The sequence below is a fragment of the Trachemys scripta genome, chromosome 10, assembly GCF_013100865.1.
Source record: "Trachemys scripta elegans isolate TJP31775 chromosome 10, CAS_Tse_1.0, whole genome shotgun sequence".
NCBI lineage: Eukaryota > Metazoa > Chordata > Testudines > Emydidae > Trachemys > Trachemys scripta.
In genome coordinates, this window is record NC_048307.1 from 50,916,722 (window position 1) to 50,936,806 (window position 20,085).

The following is a 20,085-nucleotide window of genomic DNA, read 5'->3' on the forward strand; positions in this document are numbered from 1 at the left end:
GTCAGCCGCTTCCAGGAGTGAAGCGGCATAGAGGGAGGGAGGCAGAGCGGGCAGGGAGCTGCCTTAGCCCTGCTGCTGGCATGTCTCTGCGTGCCCCTTGGGGGGAGGGGAGCAGCAGGTCTCCGCGTGCTGCCTAGGGTGGGAGCAGCATGCGGAGCCACCTTCCCCACCCACCAGGGGCATGCAGAGATATGCCAGCAGCCGGCCGCTTCCAGGAGCAGCTTGGGGCTACCGGCCATGGCATGCAGGCAGACTGCTTGCCTGAGCCCTGCTGGCTGGGACTCGGGGGCAGGCTGTCAGAGATTTGTTCTGCATTTTGGGGGCTCCCCTCTCATTGGGGGCACTGTGCCACCACACTGTTTGTTTCATGATAAATCTGCTCCTGCATCTGGTGCATGTGTATATATTTTTAATAAGATAGTAAATAACATATATAAATAAGAAACTAATTTGCCACTGGTGTTTTGAACTTGAACAAAATGTTAACATTCCAATAGCTAGCATTAAGCATATAATTGTGCATATCAAAATAACTGCATAAGTAATACTTTAATTTCTGGTATCTTTAATAGGATCCACTTAACCAGAAATGGAGATTCTAAAAGTTCACACTAAAGTGACTTCTATGAATCTTCCATCAGAGCCAGTAATGCAACCAGTAAATTGGAAGTTAATTACAGATAAAAATAGCAAACTGCTCAGTTCTATTAGTAAAATAAGATGTTTTCACAAAATTCTGTGAAGTGCGTTTTTTTTTAAAGCAAAGTAGTATGAAATTAGCAAATGGGATACTAAAATCAATCCTTTTTAAAAACGCTAATTTAAAAGCCCTGTCTGAAAAATCTGTTACAATAGAAATGAATGAAGCAATTAAAACCTGAAAAGCAGGGGTCTTTAGAGTTGAAAAGTCCTAATGAAGAGTATTTTAAGTTTTTGAAAGAAATTGGGAAAATATTTGAATGACATTTTTTTAATTAGAAGTCTCGTCTGAGAGCATAAGAAAGAGAGAATACTTGTACAACAATTATCTGGAAGCATAAGCTCATTGTGCCAAGGTGATATATACTACTCACTTGTCAGTAAGTGTACGGGAGTTTATCATCTCTCTATTTTAGATACTTACGTAGTCTCCATTATCATATTATTTGTGTGTGTCTCATGATCTTTAACGTATTTGTCTTCGTAGCACATCCTTGTGAGGCAACCAACTACTCTTATCACCATTTTACAGATGGGGAAATGAGGCACTGACAGATGTAATCACTTACCCAAGGTCAGACAGGAGGTTTGTGGCAAAGGGGGAAATTCAACCTGGTGCTCCTGAGTCCCAGACTAGTGCCCTAACAACTGGACCATCATTCCCCTCCTTAGTCTGATACTAAAGCTCTAATTCTGCAAGATAATCAGCGCAGATGATCCCTTGCATCTGTATAGAGACCCACTGAGGTCACTGGATCCTTGTAGCCATGCAGAGCTCCATTATAATCAATGGGTCTCCATACAGGTAATAAAGGATCCTCTGCACAGATCAGCCTGTAAGATCAGGGACTTAACTGGTGTAACTCATACATTAAGTGGCAAAAAGGGAGAAGTGCAGCAGGAAAGAAACTAAGACAGAAGGATACATTCAAGCAGTTCTTCTCTCCCACTTTAATTTAACTTTCTGTCATTTAAACTCCTTACCCCCCACTTACTTATGTGTAACTTACACCACCACATGACTTTTGTACTTTGCCTTTCTTCCTTAATGCAAATACTTATTGATTTTGAATAGTTTTGGCCTTGATAGAGGATATGTACTTCCCCAGTACCAAAGGGATTAAACATGATTAATAAGAATAAGTCAAATAATGGACAATGTTATTTTCATTATTTATATAGCATTATGATATACACGACTACATATTTATATAAGTTGCTGGGGTGGCCTTCTTAATTTGCATGCTTTTATAATTAGATACCAAATAGATATTTGATTGGACCAAGAGGGTAGATCTGAGAGAAGCTCTGGTTGTCTACCAAGGATACATTGCTATACACAGGCAAAATACAGTAGGTCAGACAAAGAACTTCCATAAAAGTGAATAGAGCATAAAAAATAAAGAGAGCATAATAATCTGGAGAACAAGTTTACTGAGCCCTTGGCATTGCTCCTTTTTGTAATTATTATGGTACTGTTTATGTATAGGCCAACGATAGCAGAGATATTTTAGGAATGATTACAAGGAAAACAGAAAAGGGTTGCATTTTATGCAGATGATATATTGACTATAGTTAGTCCTAATTTGCTACTAAATAATTTAAATAACTTTTGTGATTACAAAAGGACCCTCACATTTCTAACAATTCATTAGTGAATACTGACTCTAACCAGTACCAGCATCCACTGAAATGAGAACTACACTTCATTTTATTTTTATATATTATTGTTCAGTATCATCATATAATGCAAACATTTACAGAGAGGGAATATATTAATTTGAAACATGCACCTTACCAGACAACACCACATGAACTTACATGTTGGAAAATAACACTAAATTTAGAGGGACAGCTAAATAGAATACTTAGGTACTAGTATATTGTAAACTGTTCCTATTTTGTGCACTAAAAATAAATATGTAAATAGGTAGAAAGACAATGCGGATTATTAAACCTGAAATAAACATACTGTTAAAATCTGTTGTTGGTGTTATAACCCATTCCTAATTTAGCTCTGAAAGAGGCACAGATACTGTGGTGGGCACAAGAAATACATTCTTGCAAGGCTAAGGAATGTAGAAGATAGGTTTAGCATGGTCAAATATTAGATATACTTCTGGGAAAAGCAAAGAAGAGTCTGGGTATAGTGTTAATATACCTCTACAAGGATCTGTGGCATACATTTAGTGTTGAATATACCTTTCTATTTCTGATCAAAATACAGCCAGAAATTGGGAGGAAGCTGACTCATGTGTACTATAACTTGTCTGTATATTTCAGATGTTAGAGGAATGCTGGTTATTGAACATCGTCTTGGTAATGCTGCAGGCCTGCATCCATTTCAATGTTTCAAGGGACATTAATAAAATATTGGCCTTCTCTGTTACTATAACAGTTTAAATTAAAAAAAACAGAACTTTTAGAAATGTAGTATTACTCATCATTTTATTCTGATTTTTTGCATTACCATAGTGCCAAGGAGCCCCAGTCGTGAACCAGGACCTCATTCTGCTAAGGTGCTGCACAGAGAACACAAAGATAGTCCAAGCTCCAAAGAGCTTATAATCTAGTTATAAGACACGAGACAATATATGAATACTAACAGATGGGAGTACAAGTTAAAAAAGTAGACATTTGGTCAATGGGATTTAGGCTCCTAAGTGCCTAAATCCCTTTTCAAATGAGATTTCGGTTCGTAAATCAGCTAGGCATTGCAATGCTGAGAGCAGTAATGCCCAAATACCTTTAAAAATCTGGGCCAAAGACTATTTTATCAACCTTATATAATGTTATAGGCACGTTTATGGGCTTGTTAGTGATTGTTTTCCTGGATCAGTGGGTGAACTAATGGAACTAGACACTTGGGGGTAAATAATGTAAATTCCAATACTGAAACAATGCAGATTAAGTTTTTTGAAGCTACACCCCCTGAAGCAATAGCCTAGACTGGTTTGACCTGGTTTAAGATGACTAAGACAACAAAGGACTTGAAACTGTACAAAATATCAGCCCTGACCTTAGTATATGGTCACAAATAACCCTGTTATTGCCTGGAGAGACAAGAATTGCAGCTGCTGAATTCACACCTGCTGAGGTGATCACTATGAATTCCAGGAGTCTGGAGCCTAAAACCCTTGAATGGAGACAGCTATTTTGTCAGATCCCATCCTGAGAAAGGTGTCAGCTAGACTAGACATCTGACACTTAAGTGGGGTACGCTTAACTTGAACTGTGACAGCCCCTCCAAACTATATTTATGCTAAGCCAATAATTGTGTGTACATCATTTATAGAGCACGCACACAAGCCAACTGCTGCATTCGATTCCCAGCAGCCAGAGAGAACACTTAGGGTACGTCTTCACTACCCGCCGTATCGGCGGGTGGCAATCGATTTATCCGGGATCAATATATCGCGTCTCATTAAGACGCGATATACCGATCCCCGAACGCGCTCACTGTCGACTCCGGTACTCCACCAGAGCGAGCGGGGGTAGCACAGTTGACAGGGGAGCCACGGCTGTTGATCCCACGCCATGTGGACGTAGCTGAAGTTGTGTATCTTGTATCGATTCCACCCTCCCCCCCAAGGGTAGACCAGCCCTTACTGTGCATACCCAATCTTTTTCAGATGATGTTAATATCTTCAAAAATAGTTCATTACTTTTGGAACTATCACTATTGGGATTCTTGGTACTTATATGGCCCCCATCACTGTAATATGTGTGCTTCTGTGATCTTAAAAAGTGAAAAGGCTCAAAACTTTGGCATTTCTACACTGGTCTAGACTAATGCATCAGGAGCAACTCTATTATGTACAAGAGTTTAAGCTTCATTTTTATGATGGCCATATATAATGAAGGGAATTTAATACTTTGTATTAGTCTATATAATGAACAGTTTTAGTCAGGATTTCATTTTTTCAGCAAACTTGCTCTTATGGTTAAAGCTGAAACAGAATGTCAAAAATTCTTCCCACTCTAACTACACTGAGTTATAGTTAGTAGTAAATCAGCACATAAATCCAATTAATGTAAAGCCTTGGGATTAAAATATTTTGAAGTCCACTTTGATATATAATGTGCTACTAAAAGTTGAGAGAATTCAGTATGACCTGCAGGTATCAATTAGATAAGTGTTAAAAAACAAACGGGAAGAATGCTATATATTATATGAGAACACATGCCTCATTTTAAAATAAATCATAGTTATGATCCCCAAATCATTTAAACTTTTAATGCAGGATGTTTGGAAACAATCTGATAGAATTCTATGTTCCTTTGAGGCAACAGGCTATATAAAGTTACTTTTGCTCAGACTGCGGGCAATTTTTGGCCACATTTGGAGGAGGTACTTTACCAGTCAAAACTATCTGGGATAGATTATACAAAATGAAATGACATGAAACTGAACTCAACTTTTTTCAGATCAACTTCAATCCTGTGAACCTGGTTTCCTTTAGAGGAACAGTAAGAAATACTGAATATTAAACTAAAGGCCCAATGACCAATATTACAGCTTGAAACCCATCAGTTAAAGCCCCCTCAGTTAAGGAACAATCAGTCTTATTTTTTAGAATTACCTGTGATATTCTGGGATGTGTCAGAGAATTGAGACTATTGAATAGAAAGGACAGTAAAAAGGCACATCACCACCTATACAATACCTATTTGGCTGGTTACCCTAGATGAAATCCCTTTAGCATTGAATGAAAAGTTAGTTCTTCTAAGTTGTAGGACTTCATCGTATAATATTTGTTCCATATGGATTTTTATTTCATACTTAATGGGTAGAACTTTAAGTTTGGGCTAGTTTTTTTTTTTACCTCACCCAATAATTTAAATGTCTAGTTTGTCAGTACTTAGTGAGGAGTATTAAAAAGGGGCACTGCACATTGATTTAGGTTTATTCAGATTTTTTTTTAAGTATTTTCATAAATTTTAAAGCAAATGGATACAGCTGTTGGGAGCGGTTTAATCCTTCCCTACAATGTCAGAAAAGCCAGTAGCATCAAGCTAGGACATGAAAACAAGATGAAACTGTTTAATGCCCTTGGAATACAAAAAAAACAGTCAAACAGCCTAAGTTCTGTGGAAGTGGTTGATTTAAAGATGGATCTTAAAGATAGTTTACTTTTTCTTACAAATACCTTCTTTAGGGAGGGTAATGTTACTTACTTGTGAGAAAATAGCTTATTTTGATATCTTAATCATTTAAACTTTGGCAATTAGTTTATTTGAAAGTGTATACTTTTCTGGAAGGTTATATTATTAAACTAACAGTATTTACTACAAATTAGAAGTACTCTTACTGCTTACAGGAATATTAGTGGAGCAGCCTTGATATTATAAAACTTAATATGCCAAAAAATTATAGATAATCTTGTGTGACAAATATACTTTCATTCAGTATTAGAATTTTAAATAGGAAATGTTCTGTAAAGGTGTTCTAAACTTCTGAAAGGCTTTATTTTTCACAGTAGTGTCATAACTCTGTTATTTATCAAGTAGCTACATATAGGCTCTAGACTGATTTAAAATATTTAACTTCCCTCAAATCAGTGTATTTAGATATTACTGATGAAATAAAATACCCATTACCATTCTTTTAACATTTTATTCTGTAATACAAAACAAAAAGATGTAAGAAATAAATGAATTCTAGAATTAAAGTAATAGTAATTCAATGCAAGAAGTGGTAAATCAAGTATTAAATTTTATGATGACTGAAGGCCTGGCTCAATAAGTAATATTTCTGGCTTTTCCACTTTATCAGATTTGCAGGCTTTCATAAAGTGGAAATCCAAATCTTTCATTGAAGCAGGTCCTATATAATCTATAAAATGCCTGATTTCAAGTTCTATTTATCTTTTTCTTTTTGTTCTTTTTCCTTCTTTTCACGCTCAGATTTTGCTTCTTCCTCCTCATGTTTTTTTATCAACTGTTCCACCTCTTTTTGCTTTAGTACTCTAATTATTGTCTTTCCATTCTCTCTTGTCAATGTTGCAATTTCAACTGAAACAGACAGAAAATATTTGCATTGTTACTTTTACCTAAAATCAGTAATACTTAATAGCCAAGGTTCTTTATGGTTAGGATTGTCAAAGGAGCCCGAGGGAGTTAGGCACCAAACTCAAAACAGTCTCCTTTGAAAATCTCAGCTTAAGGCCTTGATTCTGTCAACACTTTTGTACAGGTGTTACTCACTCATGTGAGTAGTAAAAAAAATAAATGGACTACTCTCATATACAGGGCTGTCCCTAGGGGCGTGCAGGGCCCGGGACATAGGCACCAAGTTTCTGCCGGGGAGGGGAGGAGGGGGGGAAGAGGGTGCTCCCCCTACCCCTTCCCCAAGGCCCCACCCCATCCTCTCTCTTCCCCCCCCGCCCCCTCCCCACGCAGTTCCGCCCCCTCCCCTGAGCGCACTGCGCCCTCGCTCCTCTCCCCTCCCCCGCAGCACCTTCAGACACCGGGAAACAGCTGATCGTTGGTAGGCGCTGGGAGGGAGGGGGAAGCGCTGATCAGCGGGGAGGCACTGGAAGGAGGGCTCTCCCTCGCCCCCCCACCACAAAGCAAAGGCCCCTAGGGATGGCTCTGCCCATATAAACAAAGTTAAGCACGTGCTTGTTTGCAGGCTCAAGGTTGAGAGTTAGTAATTACTGCATCTGCAAAACTGGCCATTGTCCACTGAAACTGAGTGGCAATATAATAGAGAGAGAAGGTGGGAGAGGTAATATCTTTTATTGGACCAATTTCTGTTGGTGAGAGAGGCAAGACAGTGCTCCGTGTGGCTCAAAAGCTTGTCTCTCTCACCAAAAGAAGTTGGTCCAATAAAAGATACTACCACTCCCACCTTGTTTCTCTAATATCCTGGGATTGACACGGCTAAAACTACCCTGTGTGGCAATATAATACATTAGTTTGTTTTCTAAAACTGCATTATCACTGTTTTTTTTTTTTGTTTTTTTTTTTACTAAAAAGCAATTGTTTGAAACACATCCAGTTTATTGTAATCTTTTTACAGCAAGTGTTTGGGTTTTTCAGCAGCAAGGAGTTAAAGCATGTTCACCTTTAAATATGGGAGAGCAATACTGCTTACCTTTCTCTGCAGAGAGTTTACTAACATCCATGGTTTTGTTTAGCACTTTAACGGCTAAAGCAAGTGCAGATTTCAAGGTCATTGCTCCTTCTTTATAGTCTTGTTTTAACATTGACACAGCTGCCTGTCAGACAAAGAATGGCGATTTATTTAATGCAAAGCAATGCATATAGGCAATTTAAAGTTCCGGTGTCAGTCGTCAGAGACCATTAATACTGCTGGCATTAACATTCCTGTAGGAAATGTTTTACAACTATTTCTGCTTGTAGTAGTAATGAATATGGAATTGTGGTTAGTACAGTACAACTGTAAACCTATTTATCATGGACAAGTTCATTTATTTTGTTTTATTAAGAAAAAATATCTTACAGCACTATTATTCCCAATGCATGTGGCTTTCCATCCTCCATAGTTTCCACTAGGATCACTCTGATACAGCTGAAATCCATAATGTTTATCCCAGCCAATGTACAGCAATGAAACACCAAAAGGACGTTTTCCTGTTAAAATACAAGGGTATTAGTAATCTAAATTTAGTAACAAGATTGGTCCCGAACGCTGCTTTTAAAAAAAGAGTCAAGGAAAATGTTAAATCCTTTCCTCTGAGCTAGGATTTAATAGACTGCTCTGTACTTCTGGTATTTTAGATAAGCTCTACTATAAATCCTTTTATTGTTTCCTTCTAAGATGTGAGGAAGAATGCTGCTGGAGTCTTATTTCAATCTCTTACACTACCAGCAATTTATTTCCATGTAAACAAACTGGAATTTACCACCTTAGTATCTTAAAACAAATCTTCAATGACCATCCTTAAATTTTTAGCATAAGAGCTCCAGAAACCAAAGTACATTAATGGTCAAGCCATACTACAGATATAATGGAGGTTATCAGCCAGTTAGGGTCTTCTGTGTTTTAACACTTTTATTGCTTGTGTTTGTGGAAACATCACAGTTCTGTGTATTTGGAAACACTCCCTAGGCTATAACATTGTTCTCTTACAGTCACAGAACCATGTTGTCTGACCCACACTAATAATTTAAAAAAGTATTTGAAGACAGATGCCCCTAGCCACAGCTGCTAGTCCATAGTTACATTGGTACAATATATGGGTCCTAGATTTAAAAAATAAATAAATAAAATACACAAAACTAATTTCTTCCTGTTGGGATTCAGGGCATTCCTGTGCTCAAAAAGCCCTACATCTCAGCCACCAACTTTTCAATAGTGATTAATGGCTGTGTGTATACCAGCAAATTTAGTATCTATAAATTCATCATCATTTCAATGCCATCACTTGAAAACAAAAGTAAATTCCTTCAGCAATTTTTCAGGGGTCATTTGCGCTTAGCAATTTTATAGGCCAGTAACCAAGTATTGTAAATAACTTCATAAAATCATTCTTTAGACATTTAAAAGTTCAAATATGTTTTATTTATTACCTCCAAACTGTGTATAAGCTTGCTTGATATCACACAGTGCTGTTACCAACTGCTCACAAGGAATTGGTTCTTGATACTGCAATAGATACCTAATATTCAAAAAAAATATAAAAAATATATTTTTCAAAATACTCCTTTTGTTTTTCAGCTCCATAATTCAGGTACAGAGCTCAGCACAGCAATGCTTAAGATATTATTTTGATTCACAGTTCTATCAGAATGAGAATGGAAATCCCAAAACACACAGCTGGTACCACAGCAAAAAGTACTAGGCCTCCCTATTATTTAGTAATTCTTACCAGCCAATTTGCAATGTGGCTGTGATAGCAACCTCCATGGAAACTGTACTTTTTTGCAACAGGGGAATGAAAAATAAAATTAGCTAGTGGAAGGATGAGAATGAGCAGAAGGTAATACAAAACAAGTCTCTGAACAAGATCCCTGGCACTGATGTCTTTGTTACCAAACTTTCGAATGGAAGACATGTGCCAAAGTTGTTTCACAAGACTTAATAAAAAAAACAAATCACTTTGAATTTGTCCATAATGATTAGGTTGTACATTTGTCACAAAAGTGAGTGGGCTCAGTATATTACCTGATGATGGCCCATGAGCAGAGACCAATGAATCTGGAACAATCTTTTTGGAGCAGGATAAATTAGGAGAGAAAACATGTTGGCAAGACAGGTGTATTGTAAAAATTAAAAAATGAAAGCAGCGTGAATCTTACAAGGATGGCTATAAGAATGGAATAACGAGTTACCCAAAAAGGACTGAGGTTAGCAATTTAGTAAAGAGTACACATGCCTGTAACTTTACATTTCAACACAACTTCTATTACTTGTGACATTACCATCACAACGTCTGTAAATTTACTATAAGACTACAGCTATAATAATAATAATAATAAAAAATTAAGAAAAACATATTAAAGTAATGGACCAGATCCTTGGGTATAATGAAAGTGTACCCTTTCACAGGTCTGGGTGATAGTATGCAAATATAGTTTAAATTATATGAATGGCTTTGTACTCCATGAGGTTATATGGCAAATAAAATGTTTCTTTATTAGAAACCAAATTTACATTTGAGAACACTTTCTGTAATTATATATTATTCCTTATTTAAGGAATCAGACAACCTTGAAGCTGCATACGTTTATTAGGTCTTTACCTAGCTATCCAGTAGTTAAGTGTTTCATTTTTAAAAAAGGACATTTCTGAAGTAAAGTACACTAACTACCTCTAACATATTGACAATAAATTGATTAGCATTTCACTGGAACAGGGTAATCCTTAGTGGATGTAATCCAACCATTTTGGTTATCTATTTTATTCAATGTAAACAAACGGGGAAACGATACTGTTTCCTTTATTGCGCTATATGACTAGAGATTCAGCTATAAACTGGAGCTGTCTGGAATACATAACAAGATAATGTAAAACACAGTTTCACAGGTTGTTATTTTCCATTTTCTTGGCCTGGTTTGTCAAATCATCTAAAACTGAACAAATTTATCTTCTGCTAGTATATTTAGTTATCTGAATAGTGTTAAAGTTGGGTATATGCGCCATATACATAGGCCACAAAAAGGAGGCTCACATGCAAGGCATTAGATTTTATAACATGTATACAATTGGACCAGAATAGTAAATAGGAATTATAAAATAAGCAGATCCAGAAGTTCAATTTGTTGACTGGTACCAGGTATTCATTAAGCCATTGGTTAGGTTCTGGTAAATGTTAAAGCTCTTTTAGAGCTACTCCTTTTAGTTCACATGAGCCAACCATACATGAAAGTAAAAGCAAAACTTAATTTAGTCAGGGGCAAAAATGTAGAACATTTATTCCTTTTGTTTGATTAAACTTTAATACATACACGGAGACCAAAAGAGAAGCATATTCCTTGTTAGAGGATTAAATTTGAAGTCAGGGTTAGTCTTAAGTCCTCATTTTCACATGTTACAGCTCTTAAGTAAAGCTACAAGAATATCTGTAACCATACCTTTGTGCAATAAGTCTCAGTTCATTTGTTAGAACATTAGCATCTGAAGTTATCCCTGCAACACTGCAAGCCATATCCCTGAAATATAAATACACACGTTCACTGGATTGTTATTCATTCCCGAGCAATAGTTATATCATTATGCAACATTTCAGAGGAAGAATACCGTTTCATACCTACAATGAAACCCACATACTGTAAAACAAAAAAGGCCATAAGCTCCTGCCACTGCATTATGTCAGATACATGTTGTAACCACTCCCGTAACAGCACAGTAACATTCTGACAACCTTTTATTCGGGTCAAACATACTGTGCAATGACCAACTAAAACAAAGCTTTAAATTCTTATTAATGGAGATTCTAGAGGATATTCAGTGTGCGCGCAACTGACAACCTGGTTAATTGTTACTGGAAAAACAATTTGAGAGAAACAACTGATTCAGATGAGAACAGATGAGAATTTTCTTAGCTGTATTTATTTTTAGCAAAGAGTATTGCATATCCTTAATTGTGCCAAGTAGCTTAAATTTAGTGTTTCTCCTGCTGAATTTGAGATGGCTATAAAATATCCACTGCTCGAGCAGACAGGATCAAATACAAAAGTAGAAAAATAATCCAGGTAGTGGATTTAGAGGAAAAAAAAGTAGGAGCAGACACAAGTAATCACCCCTTTGATTGTAAGTAACAGGATTCCTGAATAACCCAGTTCTTCCCCCCCTGCTGAATAAGCCCCTGGCTGCCCCCAGGATTGAGGCAGAAAGGAGGGGGGAAAGAGGACAAAGTCACTTATGCCTCACGTGCACCGAGCAGAACTCCAGTGAACATGAGTATCTAGACCTTTATTGGGCAGAGTGGAAAAGAATCCACAGTATGATTCTTGCTGATAACACTGGTGGTAAAAATCTGAATAATTAGAAAAAAAGATTGAGAAATGAATCATCTCTACTACAGTTATGTCATAGAATATTAATGCATGCTTTACCCATATTCACAGAAAATACGAAAGACAAAAATGCATGATTTGAAATGTGACTTGCAGCCTCTACAAACTAAAGATAACATATAAACAAGACAGGGACCAATATTATTGCAGAAATAATGTGCAGAATTGTTCAGTTTTAAAACAGAACAGAGAGCAAACGAAGAAAATCAGGAAGTGGAAGGTAATGTATGTAACAGAGTGCACATCACTGAAATATGAAAACCTATCAGCAATAGGTAAATTTGTTCAAGAGTAAATTTGAAAATTAGGAGAAATGAGGAAATCAGAGAGCAGAGTGTTATCACATAAATACTAATGCAGTGATAGCACCCCGTATTGGGAAATACTAGCTCCCATTACAAAAAACATTCCCATATTCGCTTTAACATATGGGTTATTCTGTCTGGAAAAGAAAGATTTTGCTATAACCATAATTTTTGAGAGCTGCTAAAGTTAACACAGATAAAATAATTTCACTCAAGAACTCAAAACTCTTCAAGTTGTCTGAATGACAGAGGTAATTAAATACCCTGTTAGCAGTTATAACAGCAGTGAACATATTTCACCAACATCTCAACTTACTCATTAAGCTTGTATATTTTCTCTGAAAAAAAGACTTCATCAAGAAGCTTGTGGATGTTGCGCCGTTCCGCTGCTAACAATACACCATCATTTGCTAAAATTCCCAGGCAAGTGCCTGCATGTCCAATTGCTTCCATAGCATATTCAACTTGATACAAGCGACCTAGAAAAAGAGGTTTAAGTTGGTAAATTCAACCATTTAACTCTGAAGAGGGCCAATCCTACAAGGTGTTGAGTACCTCGCACAACATAATAAGCATAACTTAACCAACTCTCACTGAAGTCATCACATCACAAGATCAGGTCCTAGGGCTGTCACTGATGGCAAGTTAATTGGTCAGAATCAAATAAGAAATCCAATGAACACGCACAGTGGCAGGTTCAGATAGAAAAAAGCCTTGCCCTTATAGAGAATTTTAAATGCAAGTTATCTACAACAGTGGTTCTCAATTGGGGGTCTGCAAACCCTTTCAGAGGGCCCACGGGGCCCCGCAGATAAAACCCAGAGCCCAAGCCCCAGCAGCTCCCGCGGGGCTGAAGCCAGGAACTGCGGGGTTGAAGTCCCAATCCTCAGCACCCCCGACAGGGCTGAAGCCTGGAGCAGCAGGGCTGAATTCCAGAGGGGCAGATGCCCTGAGCCCATGGGCAGAGTTGGGAGGACACAGGGGTGTTGCCCCCCTGAAACTACAGTACAAGAGCAGGGCCAGTCCTGGGGCAGCTCCACCCCTCTCCCCACGGCCAGGTAAGAGGTGAGAAGCCAGAGCCAGGCAGTGCAGGACAGCTGCTGCTCTGGCTGGTGCCATGAAGCAGGCACCTGCGGAGTTCCCTCATCTCCTGCTGCTGCTAGTGCAGGTGGTTGAAGCTGCTCCTCAGCTCCCAGCCCCCTTTGCTCACACAGCTGGCAAGAGCTGCTTGGGCAAGGGGACCCGGTTTCATGGCTGGCAGAGCCCTCAGGGAACAGAGACCACAAGGGAGGCCTCCTGGTATACGGCCTCTAGCTACCCCTCTGCCCGCACACAGCCCCTAGCTACCACCTCCCTGCACCATGAGTGGTTTTCAAACTTTTTGAGCTGAGCCTCCACTTTTGAGTTATAATTTTTGGTTGCGCCTCCCTCCTCATCCCCCTCCCCCTCAATCCAGACAGGCGGGTGGCCTGCTGAAGAGAGTTGGGGTGGAGGTGGCACTCCCTCCCCGGACTCTGCTGGGAGCTGGCTCAATCCCCCCCACCCCTGAACTTCCTCCTCTCCCCACTGGGCCCTGGAGTTTTTATACTATGATGTGGGGAGCCTCAGAAAGAAAAGGATTGAGAAACCCTGATCTACAAAACTAACTGAAGCAGAAGCAGAGACAAAAACCATGAATTTTTCAAGATTCAAAAAGGAGTTGTAGACAATTCTATGAATAAATAGCATCAAATGTTACACTAGATAGGATACTATTGTATGGACTATTAATACTCATGTGTCAGGACTTAGCCAATAGCTGGGAAATGTTTTCTGTGTGTCATTCCACTGCCTAGGATAGTACTGAACAATGGTTTGAATTTTGGAAGGTTAATACCTTCCTCTGATGCATTCAGCATTAAACACTGTTGACAAAAGGAAACAGGATACTGAGTAGATAAACCTTTGGGTCTGTTCCTACATGAAAATTCTTATGGTTTTGCATTTCTTACTTTTGTGCATTGTTTCCGGAGTTATAAGGATGAATGTGGTTGTCTTTCTGGAAACTGGGGGTGTATCGAGGCTGGCACAAGGAACCCTCTTGGCTGACAAAGTTTACTGCAAAATCTCACTGAATTTTGCCCAAAGCTGGACTGAAAAAACACACCCAAACTTACTACCAAAAGGGTGGTGGCAGTCAGCCCCTCTGGGCACGAACACGTAATTCACTGCCAATGGAACCGGCAAGAACCATATATAAATTAAGCTGGAGAGCCTTCAAAAAGAAATGTAAAGAAGCAGATCTCAATTAGATAGAGGAACTTTTATACTTTATTCTTAAAATTATCTCAATTTGCATTAAAATTAAAAGCATATCTCCACTATGGCCATGAACTCCCTTATAGTTCTGGGTGTTCCTCTTAATGAGAAGATCCGATTTCTGTGTCACAAATGAACTCAGGCAAATTGTCAACACTCAAAACTTCTACATATTTCAGTTGCTATTTAAAATTTTTGGGGAGGCATAAGGAGAGAAGTTGATTGGTTATGTGGTTCCCATTTACAGAACAATACCTTCTGGAGAAAATATAGTAGTTCTGGAATCGTATCTTCGAGACTGTAACAAAAACATAAGAGAACAACTCTTGTTATTTTTTTCCCTTTAAACAGAAGAAACTTTATTCAGTAATACTGTCAATCATGTTCAGCAGTAACATAGTGATTTCAGTTTAATATCGGTGAGACGTATAGCATTACAGGTAGTTTTGTTGCCATTATTGTATTAGTTACCTTTTTTTTACTAGTCAAGGGACAGAGTGTTCAATTTGCATTTATGTCAATGCTTTTTCCTTTATCCCTATCCCAATCATTGTCTTCCTCACAAAGCTTTACAACTAATGCTGTAAACACTTCTGCACATGCTTAATTTAGGTAAGAAATCCCAATTTAAGGTGGTTAAAGTTAGGCATGTGTATAAGTATTTTCAAGACTGGGGCCTCTGTTATTTAAAGTCATTTAGCTGCAGAGAGCTTAATGATACTGCTGAACTCAGGCACAAAAAGGTCTCTATTTCATGCATAGTAACTCACCATTTTGCTTGTATGTTGTTACACTGTAAAAAAAAAAAAAAAACAGTCAATACAAAGAATAGGTTCGTAGACCATAACTACATATATTTATCACTTAGACATTGAAAAATGATGTACGAAAGTACTAGTTACAGTAATTAGCGCTCAATAACAGAACCGCCATTTCTTTATTATTCTAATAGAAGGGTATTTTTAAATGTTGTAGTTAAGTTTTTAATATACATGAATCTCAGTGATAAGATAATTAAAAGGGGGTCGTGGGAATCACCTCGACAGGTGGCAAGTAAACCCGGTAAAAAAGATCCCTTTTCATGCATTATGTCAAAGTAGAAATCGTTGTAATGAAGCAGATCAGTGCCTGTACAAGTGTTGAGGCGGGGGCAGGTTTCTCCCCCCCATTCTCCTGCAAAGTCCATATTCCCAGAGAGAGAAATCTTGGGACAGACAAGGCACCATCCCCTGCACGAGAGGAACTTGGGAGCTAAGTCTCCCGGCCCACTGAGAAAGCAGGTGGTGGGGGGAAGAGAGGCAGGCCCTGCCCTGCCCAGCCCCCTTACGCCCCGTCCTACCGAGAGGGGCTGAGGACAGCCACAGTCCCGTGAGAGAGGCGATGGGGTTCCCCCGGCCCAAGGAGGCCGGCTTGAGCCCAGTTCGCAGGCGGCTGCACTGCAGAGTCATCCCCCTCCCCCCGCAGCACGGGAAGGCCCCACCGCCTCCCAGTTCACACCGGGGTTGCTACTCTCCTCGGGCCCAGCCCTGCCCCACCCCTCGGGCGGCCGCCCCGCACTCACCGCCGCGCTAGGTGCACTGAGGGGCCCGTCCACCGGGAAGAGACTGTGCTGCCACCGGCCCCTGACTCAACCCCTCACCGCCTGCCAAAATGGCCGCCGCGCACGCGCGCTAGCATGGCCTGGCCCATTGGCCGGGGCACTCCCGAGTCCCAGCTCAGCGAGGCGAGGCGGGCCTGCTGAGCGTGCGGGGCAGACCGCTCTGCCTGGGGAGAGAGGGTCTGGTGAAGGATCGCTCCGCTCCTAGTCCGGGCCTCTCGCTCCACTGGCCAGGCGCCTCCGAGCTGGAGCAGGGAGCGCGCGGTCACACCGGCAAGGGCTGGGCTCCAGCCCCTTCAATGTGTCCGTCATGTCAACAGCTCCGGAACTGCCTCACTAAACCCCCTTGTCGCTGAGAACGCGCCAGCCCTGGGGAGGCCTTGAATCTGCCCGGCCTGGCGCCACGGCACTGCAGGTTCCTCAACTCTTCTTCAGTAACCAGACTGGAGAGAGAAATAGCCGTGTCCCCAGGGGTCTGACCTGGGCGCAGTCCTGGTCAATATATTCATAAATTCCCTGGAAAAAGGGGTAAACAGTGAGGTGGCAAAACTTGCAGATGATACAAAACTACTCAAGATAGTTACTTCCCAGGCAGATGGCGAAGAGCGACAAAAGCATCTCTCAAAGCTGGGTGACTGGGCAACATAATGGCAGATGAAATTCATTGTTGTTAAATGCAAAGTAATGCACATTGGAAAACATAATCCCAACTATACATATAAAATGTTAGCGCCTAAGTTAGCTGAAAGCGATCTAGAAGTCATTGTGGATAGTTCTCTGAAAACATCCACTCAATGTGCACTGGCAGTCAAAAAAGCAAACAGAATGTTGGGTATCATTAAGAAAGGGATAGATAATAAGACAGAAAATATGATATTGCCTCTATAAAAATTCCGGGCATGCCCACATCTTGAATACTGCATGTAGATGTGATCACCCAATCTCAAGATATATTGGAATTGGAAAAGGTTCAGAAAAGGGCAACACAAATGATTAGGGGTATGGAAAGGCTGCCATATGAGGAGAGATTAATAAGCCTGGGACTTTTCAGCTTGGAAAAGAGATGACTAAGGGGAGGGGGGTATGGTAGAGGTCTATAAAATCATGACGTGTTGAGAAAGTAAATAAGGAATTGTTATTTACTCATAACACAAGAACTAGGGGTCACCAAATGAAATTAATAGGCAACAGGTTTAAAACAAACAAAAGGAAATATTTTTTACACAGTGCAACAGTCAACCTGTGGAACTCCTTGCCAGAGGATGTTGTGAAGGCCAAGACTATAACAGGGTTCAAAAAAGAACTAGATAAGTTCATGGAGAATAGGTCGATCAATGGCTATTAGCCAGGATGGGCAGAGATGGTGTCCCTAGCCTCTGTTGCAAGAAGCTGGGAATGGGTGACGGGGGATGGATCACTTGATTACCTGTTCTGTTCATTCCCTCTACGGCACCTGGCATTGGCCACTGTTGGAAGACAGGATGCTGGGCTAGAGGGACCTTTTGTCCGACCCAGTGTGGCTGTTCTTATGTTCAGCAAGGTTATGCCAGCAACCACTGTATTAGTGTGAAGGACTGGCACATTGATACCACTTAGTTTTGTGTGTATCCAGGTGGAATTACTGCTGTGTCCTTGCAGTACATTTGAATTCTCCAACAGACATTGTAAAAAAGTCCATATGAAATAAAATCTCAACTGGCAAAGATTAAAAGGATAAAATAAAGTTAGTGTATTATGCCAAAATTAAACATGGGGAATTTACCTGAAAATACACTTCATGTGATCAGGCAAAGATGGACAAGTATGATTAAGAACTAGATCCAAAGTTCACTGAAATTTAGGGGAATATTTCCATTGATTTCAATGGCCTTTGGCTAGATTTAGAGAGTATCATAGAATCATAGAAGATTAGGGTTGGAAGAGACCTTAGGAGGTCATCTTCTAGACCAACCGCTGCTCAAAGCAGGACCAACACCAACTAAATCATCCCAGCCAGAGCTTTGTCAAGCCTGCTTTAAAAACCTCTAAGGATGGAGATTACACCACCACCCTAGGTAATCCATTCCGAGTGAAAGTGTTTCCTAATATCCAACCTAGACCTCCCTCACTGCAACGTGAGATCATTGCTCCTTGTTCTGTCATCTGCCACCACTGAGAACAGCCGAACTCAATCCTCTTTGGAACCCCCTTTCAGGTAGTTGAAGCCTGCTATCAAATCCCCCCTTACTCCTCTCTTATGCAGACTAAACAAGCCCAGTTCCCTCAGCTTCTCCTCGTAAGCCACGTGCCCCAGCCCCCTGATCATTTTCGTTACCCTCTGCTGGACTCTCTCCAATTTGTCCACATCCTTTCTGTAGTGGCGGCCCAAAACTGGAGTAGAGACACATTGTTACCAGCTTTGTCCATTACTTTGGGGTATGCTCATTTATTAGGGTTACTCTTCTGATGGGGGGAGGGGTTCTGTACTTCTATCAATGTACTGCTTGTGTCACTTGTGTTCTCATATAGAGCTCTACTTATCCCTGCTGTAAGTTCCCTCCCAATGGCACTATCCTGCAGGACCTAGGTTCCCCAGGGCTGGGTTCTTCCAGCCCCAGAATCAGACGAACACACACACACATTAATAGAGCACGTCTGAGAGGACCGGGTTAATCAGCACTCCCAAGTTGACCTCTTATATGTCCCTGGACTCAGTAGGCTGGGTCAAGCAGCACTTCCAAGCTGCCACCCTCATAGGCCCTTGGTTTTTGGGCGTTGCAGGAATCTTTTAGCTAAGGCCTTGGCTACACTTGCAGATGTACAGCGCTGTGAGTTAAACCTGACTTCGTGCAGCTGAGTAGGGAAAGCGCTGCAGTCTGTCCACACTGACAGCTGCCCAGCGCACTGTCTTAGCCACATTTGCGGCAATTGCAGTGCTATTGGGAGCGGTGCATTATGGGCAGCTATCCCACAGAGCACCTTTTCCCATTCTGGCGCCGTGGGTTATGGGAAGGGGGCGTGGTGCGGGGCATTCTGGGTCCTGTCCCAATGCCCCATGATGCATTGCTTCGCATCCCAGAAATCCCTTTGTTTCCGTCCACCTTTGGCGCCATCTTTCAACAGTTTCTGTGCAGCACGATCTGTCTGTGGGAAATGGAGTCCGAACTGCTGAGGCGTATGCTGACGAGTCTCGCCAGCACGTCACATTTGGCTGTCGAACTATTCTGTAAGATCCAAAGTGACAGTGAGAGTGAGGGTGAGGAGTCCGACGATGCTATTGAGCCGCGTAACACGTACGACACGAAATTGCTTGTGGCATTCACGGATATGCTCAGCACCGTGGAACGCCGCTTTTGGGCTCGGGAAACAAGCACCGAGTGGTGGGATCACATCGTCATGGAAGTCTGGGATGACGAGCAGTGGCTCCAGAACTTTCGGATGAGAAAAGCCACTTTCATGGGACTGTGTGAGGAGCTTGCCCCCACCCTGCGGCGCAAGGACACGAGATTGAGAGCTGCCCTGCCAGTGGAGAAGCGGGTGGCTATTGCAGTCTGGAAGCTGGCAACTCCAGACAGCTACCGGTTGGTCGCAAACCAGTTTGGAGTGGGAAAATCGACCGTTGGAATCGTGTTGGTGCAAGTTTGCAAGGCCATTAATCGCATCCTATTCAGAAGAACCGTGACTCTGGGTAACGTGCAGGAAATAGTGGATGGCTTTGCA

At 40.8% G+C, this 20,085-nt stretch overlaps 1 protein-coding gene across 1 annotated transcript; it reads right to left on the reverse strand.

Annotated features, from left to right (window-relative positions):
- Positions 1–6,300: 6,300 nt before the first annotated feature.
- PSMA4 (proteasome 20S subunit alpha 4) lies at positions 6,301–16,506 on the reverse strand. Its single transcript, XM_034784140.1, has 9 exons — positions 16,351–16,506; positions 15,560–15,582; positions 15,045–15,087; positions 12,808–12,970; positions 11,242–11,319; positions 9,238–9,326; positions 8,168–8,298; positions 7,799–7,922; positions 6,301–6,714 (listed from the first exon to the last, which is right to left on the reverse strand). The coding sequence occupies exons 2-9, from the start codon at positions 15,560–15,562 to the stop codon at positions 6,560–6,562; spliced, it is 786 nt and encodes a 261-aa protein (XP_034640031.1). The 5' UTR covers positions 15,563–15,582; positions 16,351–16,506; the 3' UTR covers positions 6,301–6,559.
- Positions 16,507–20,085: the final 3,579 nt, after the last annotated feature.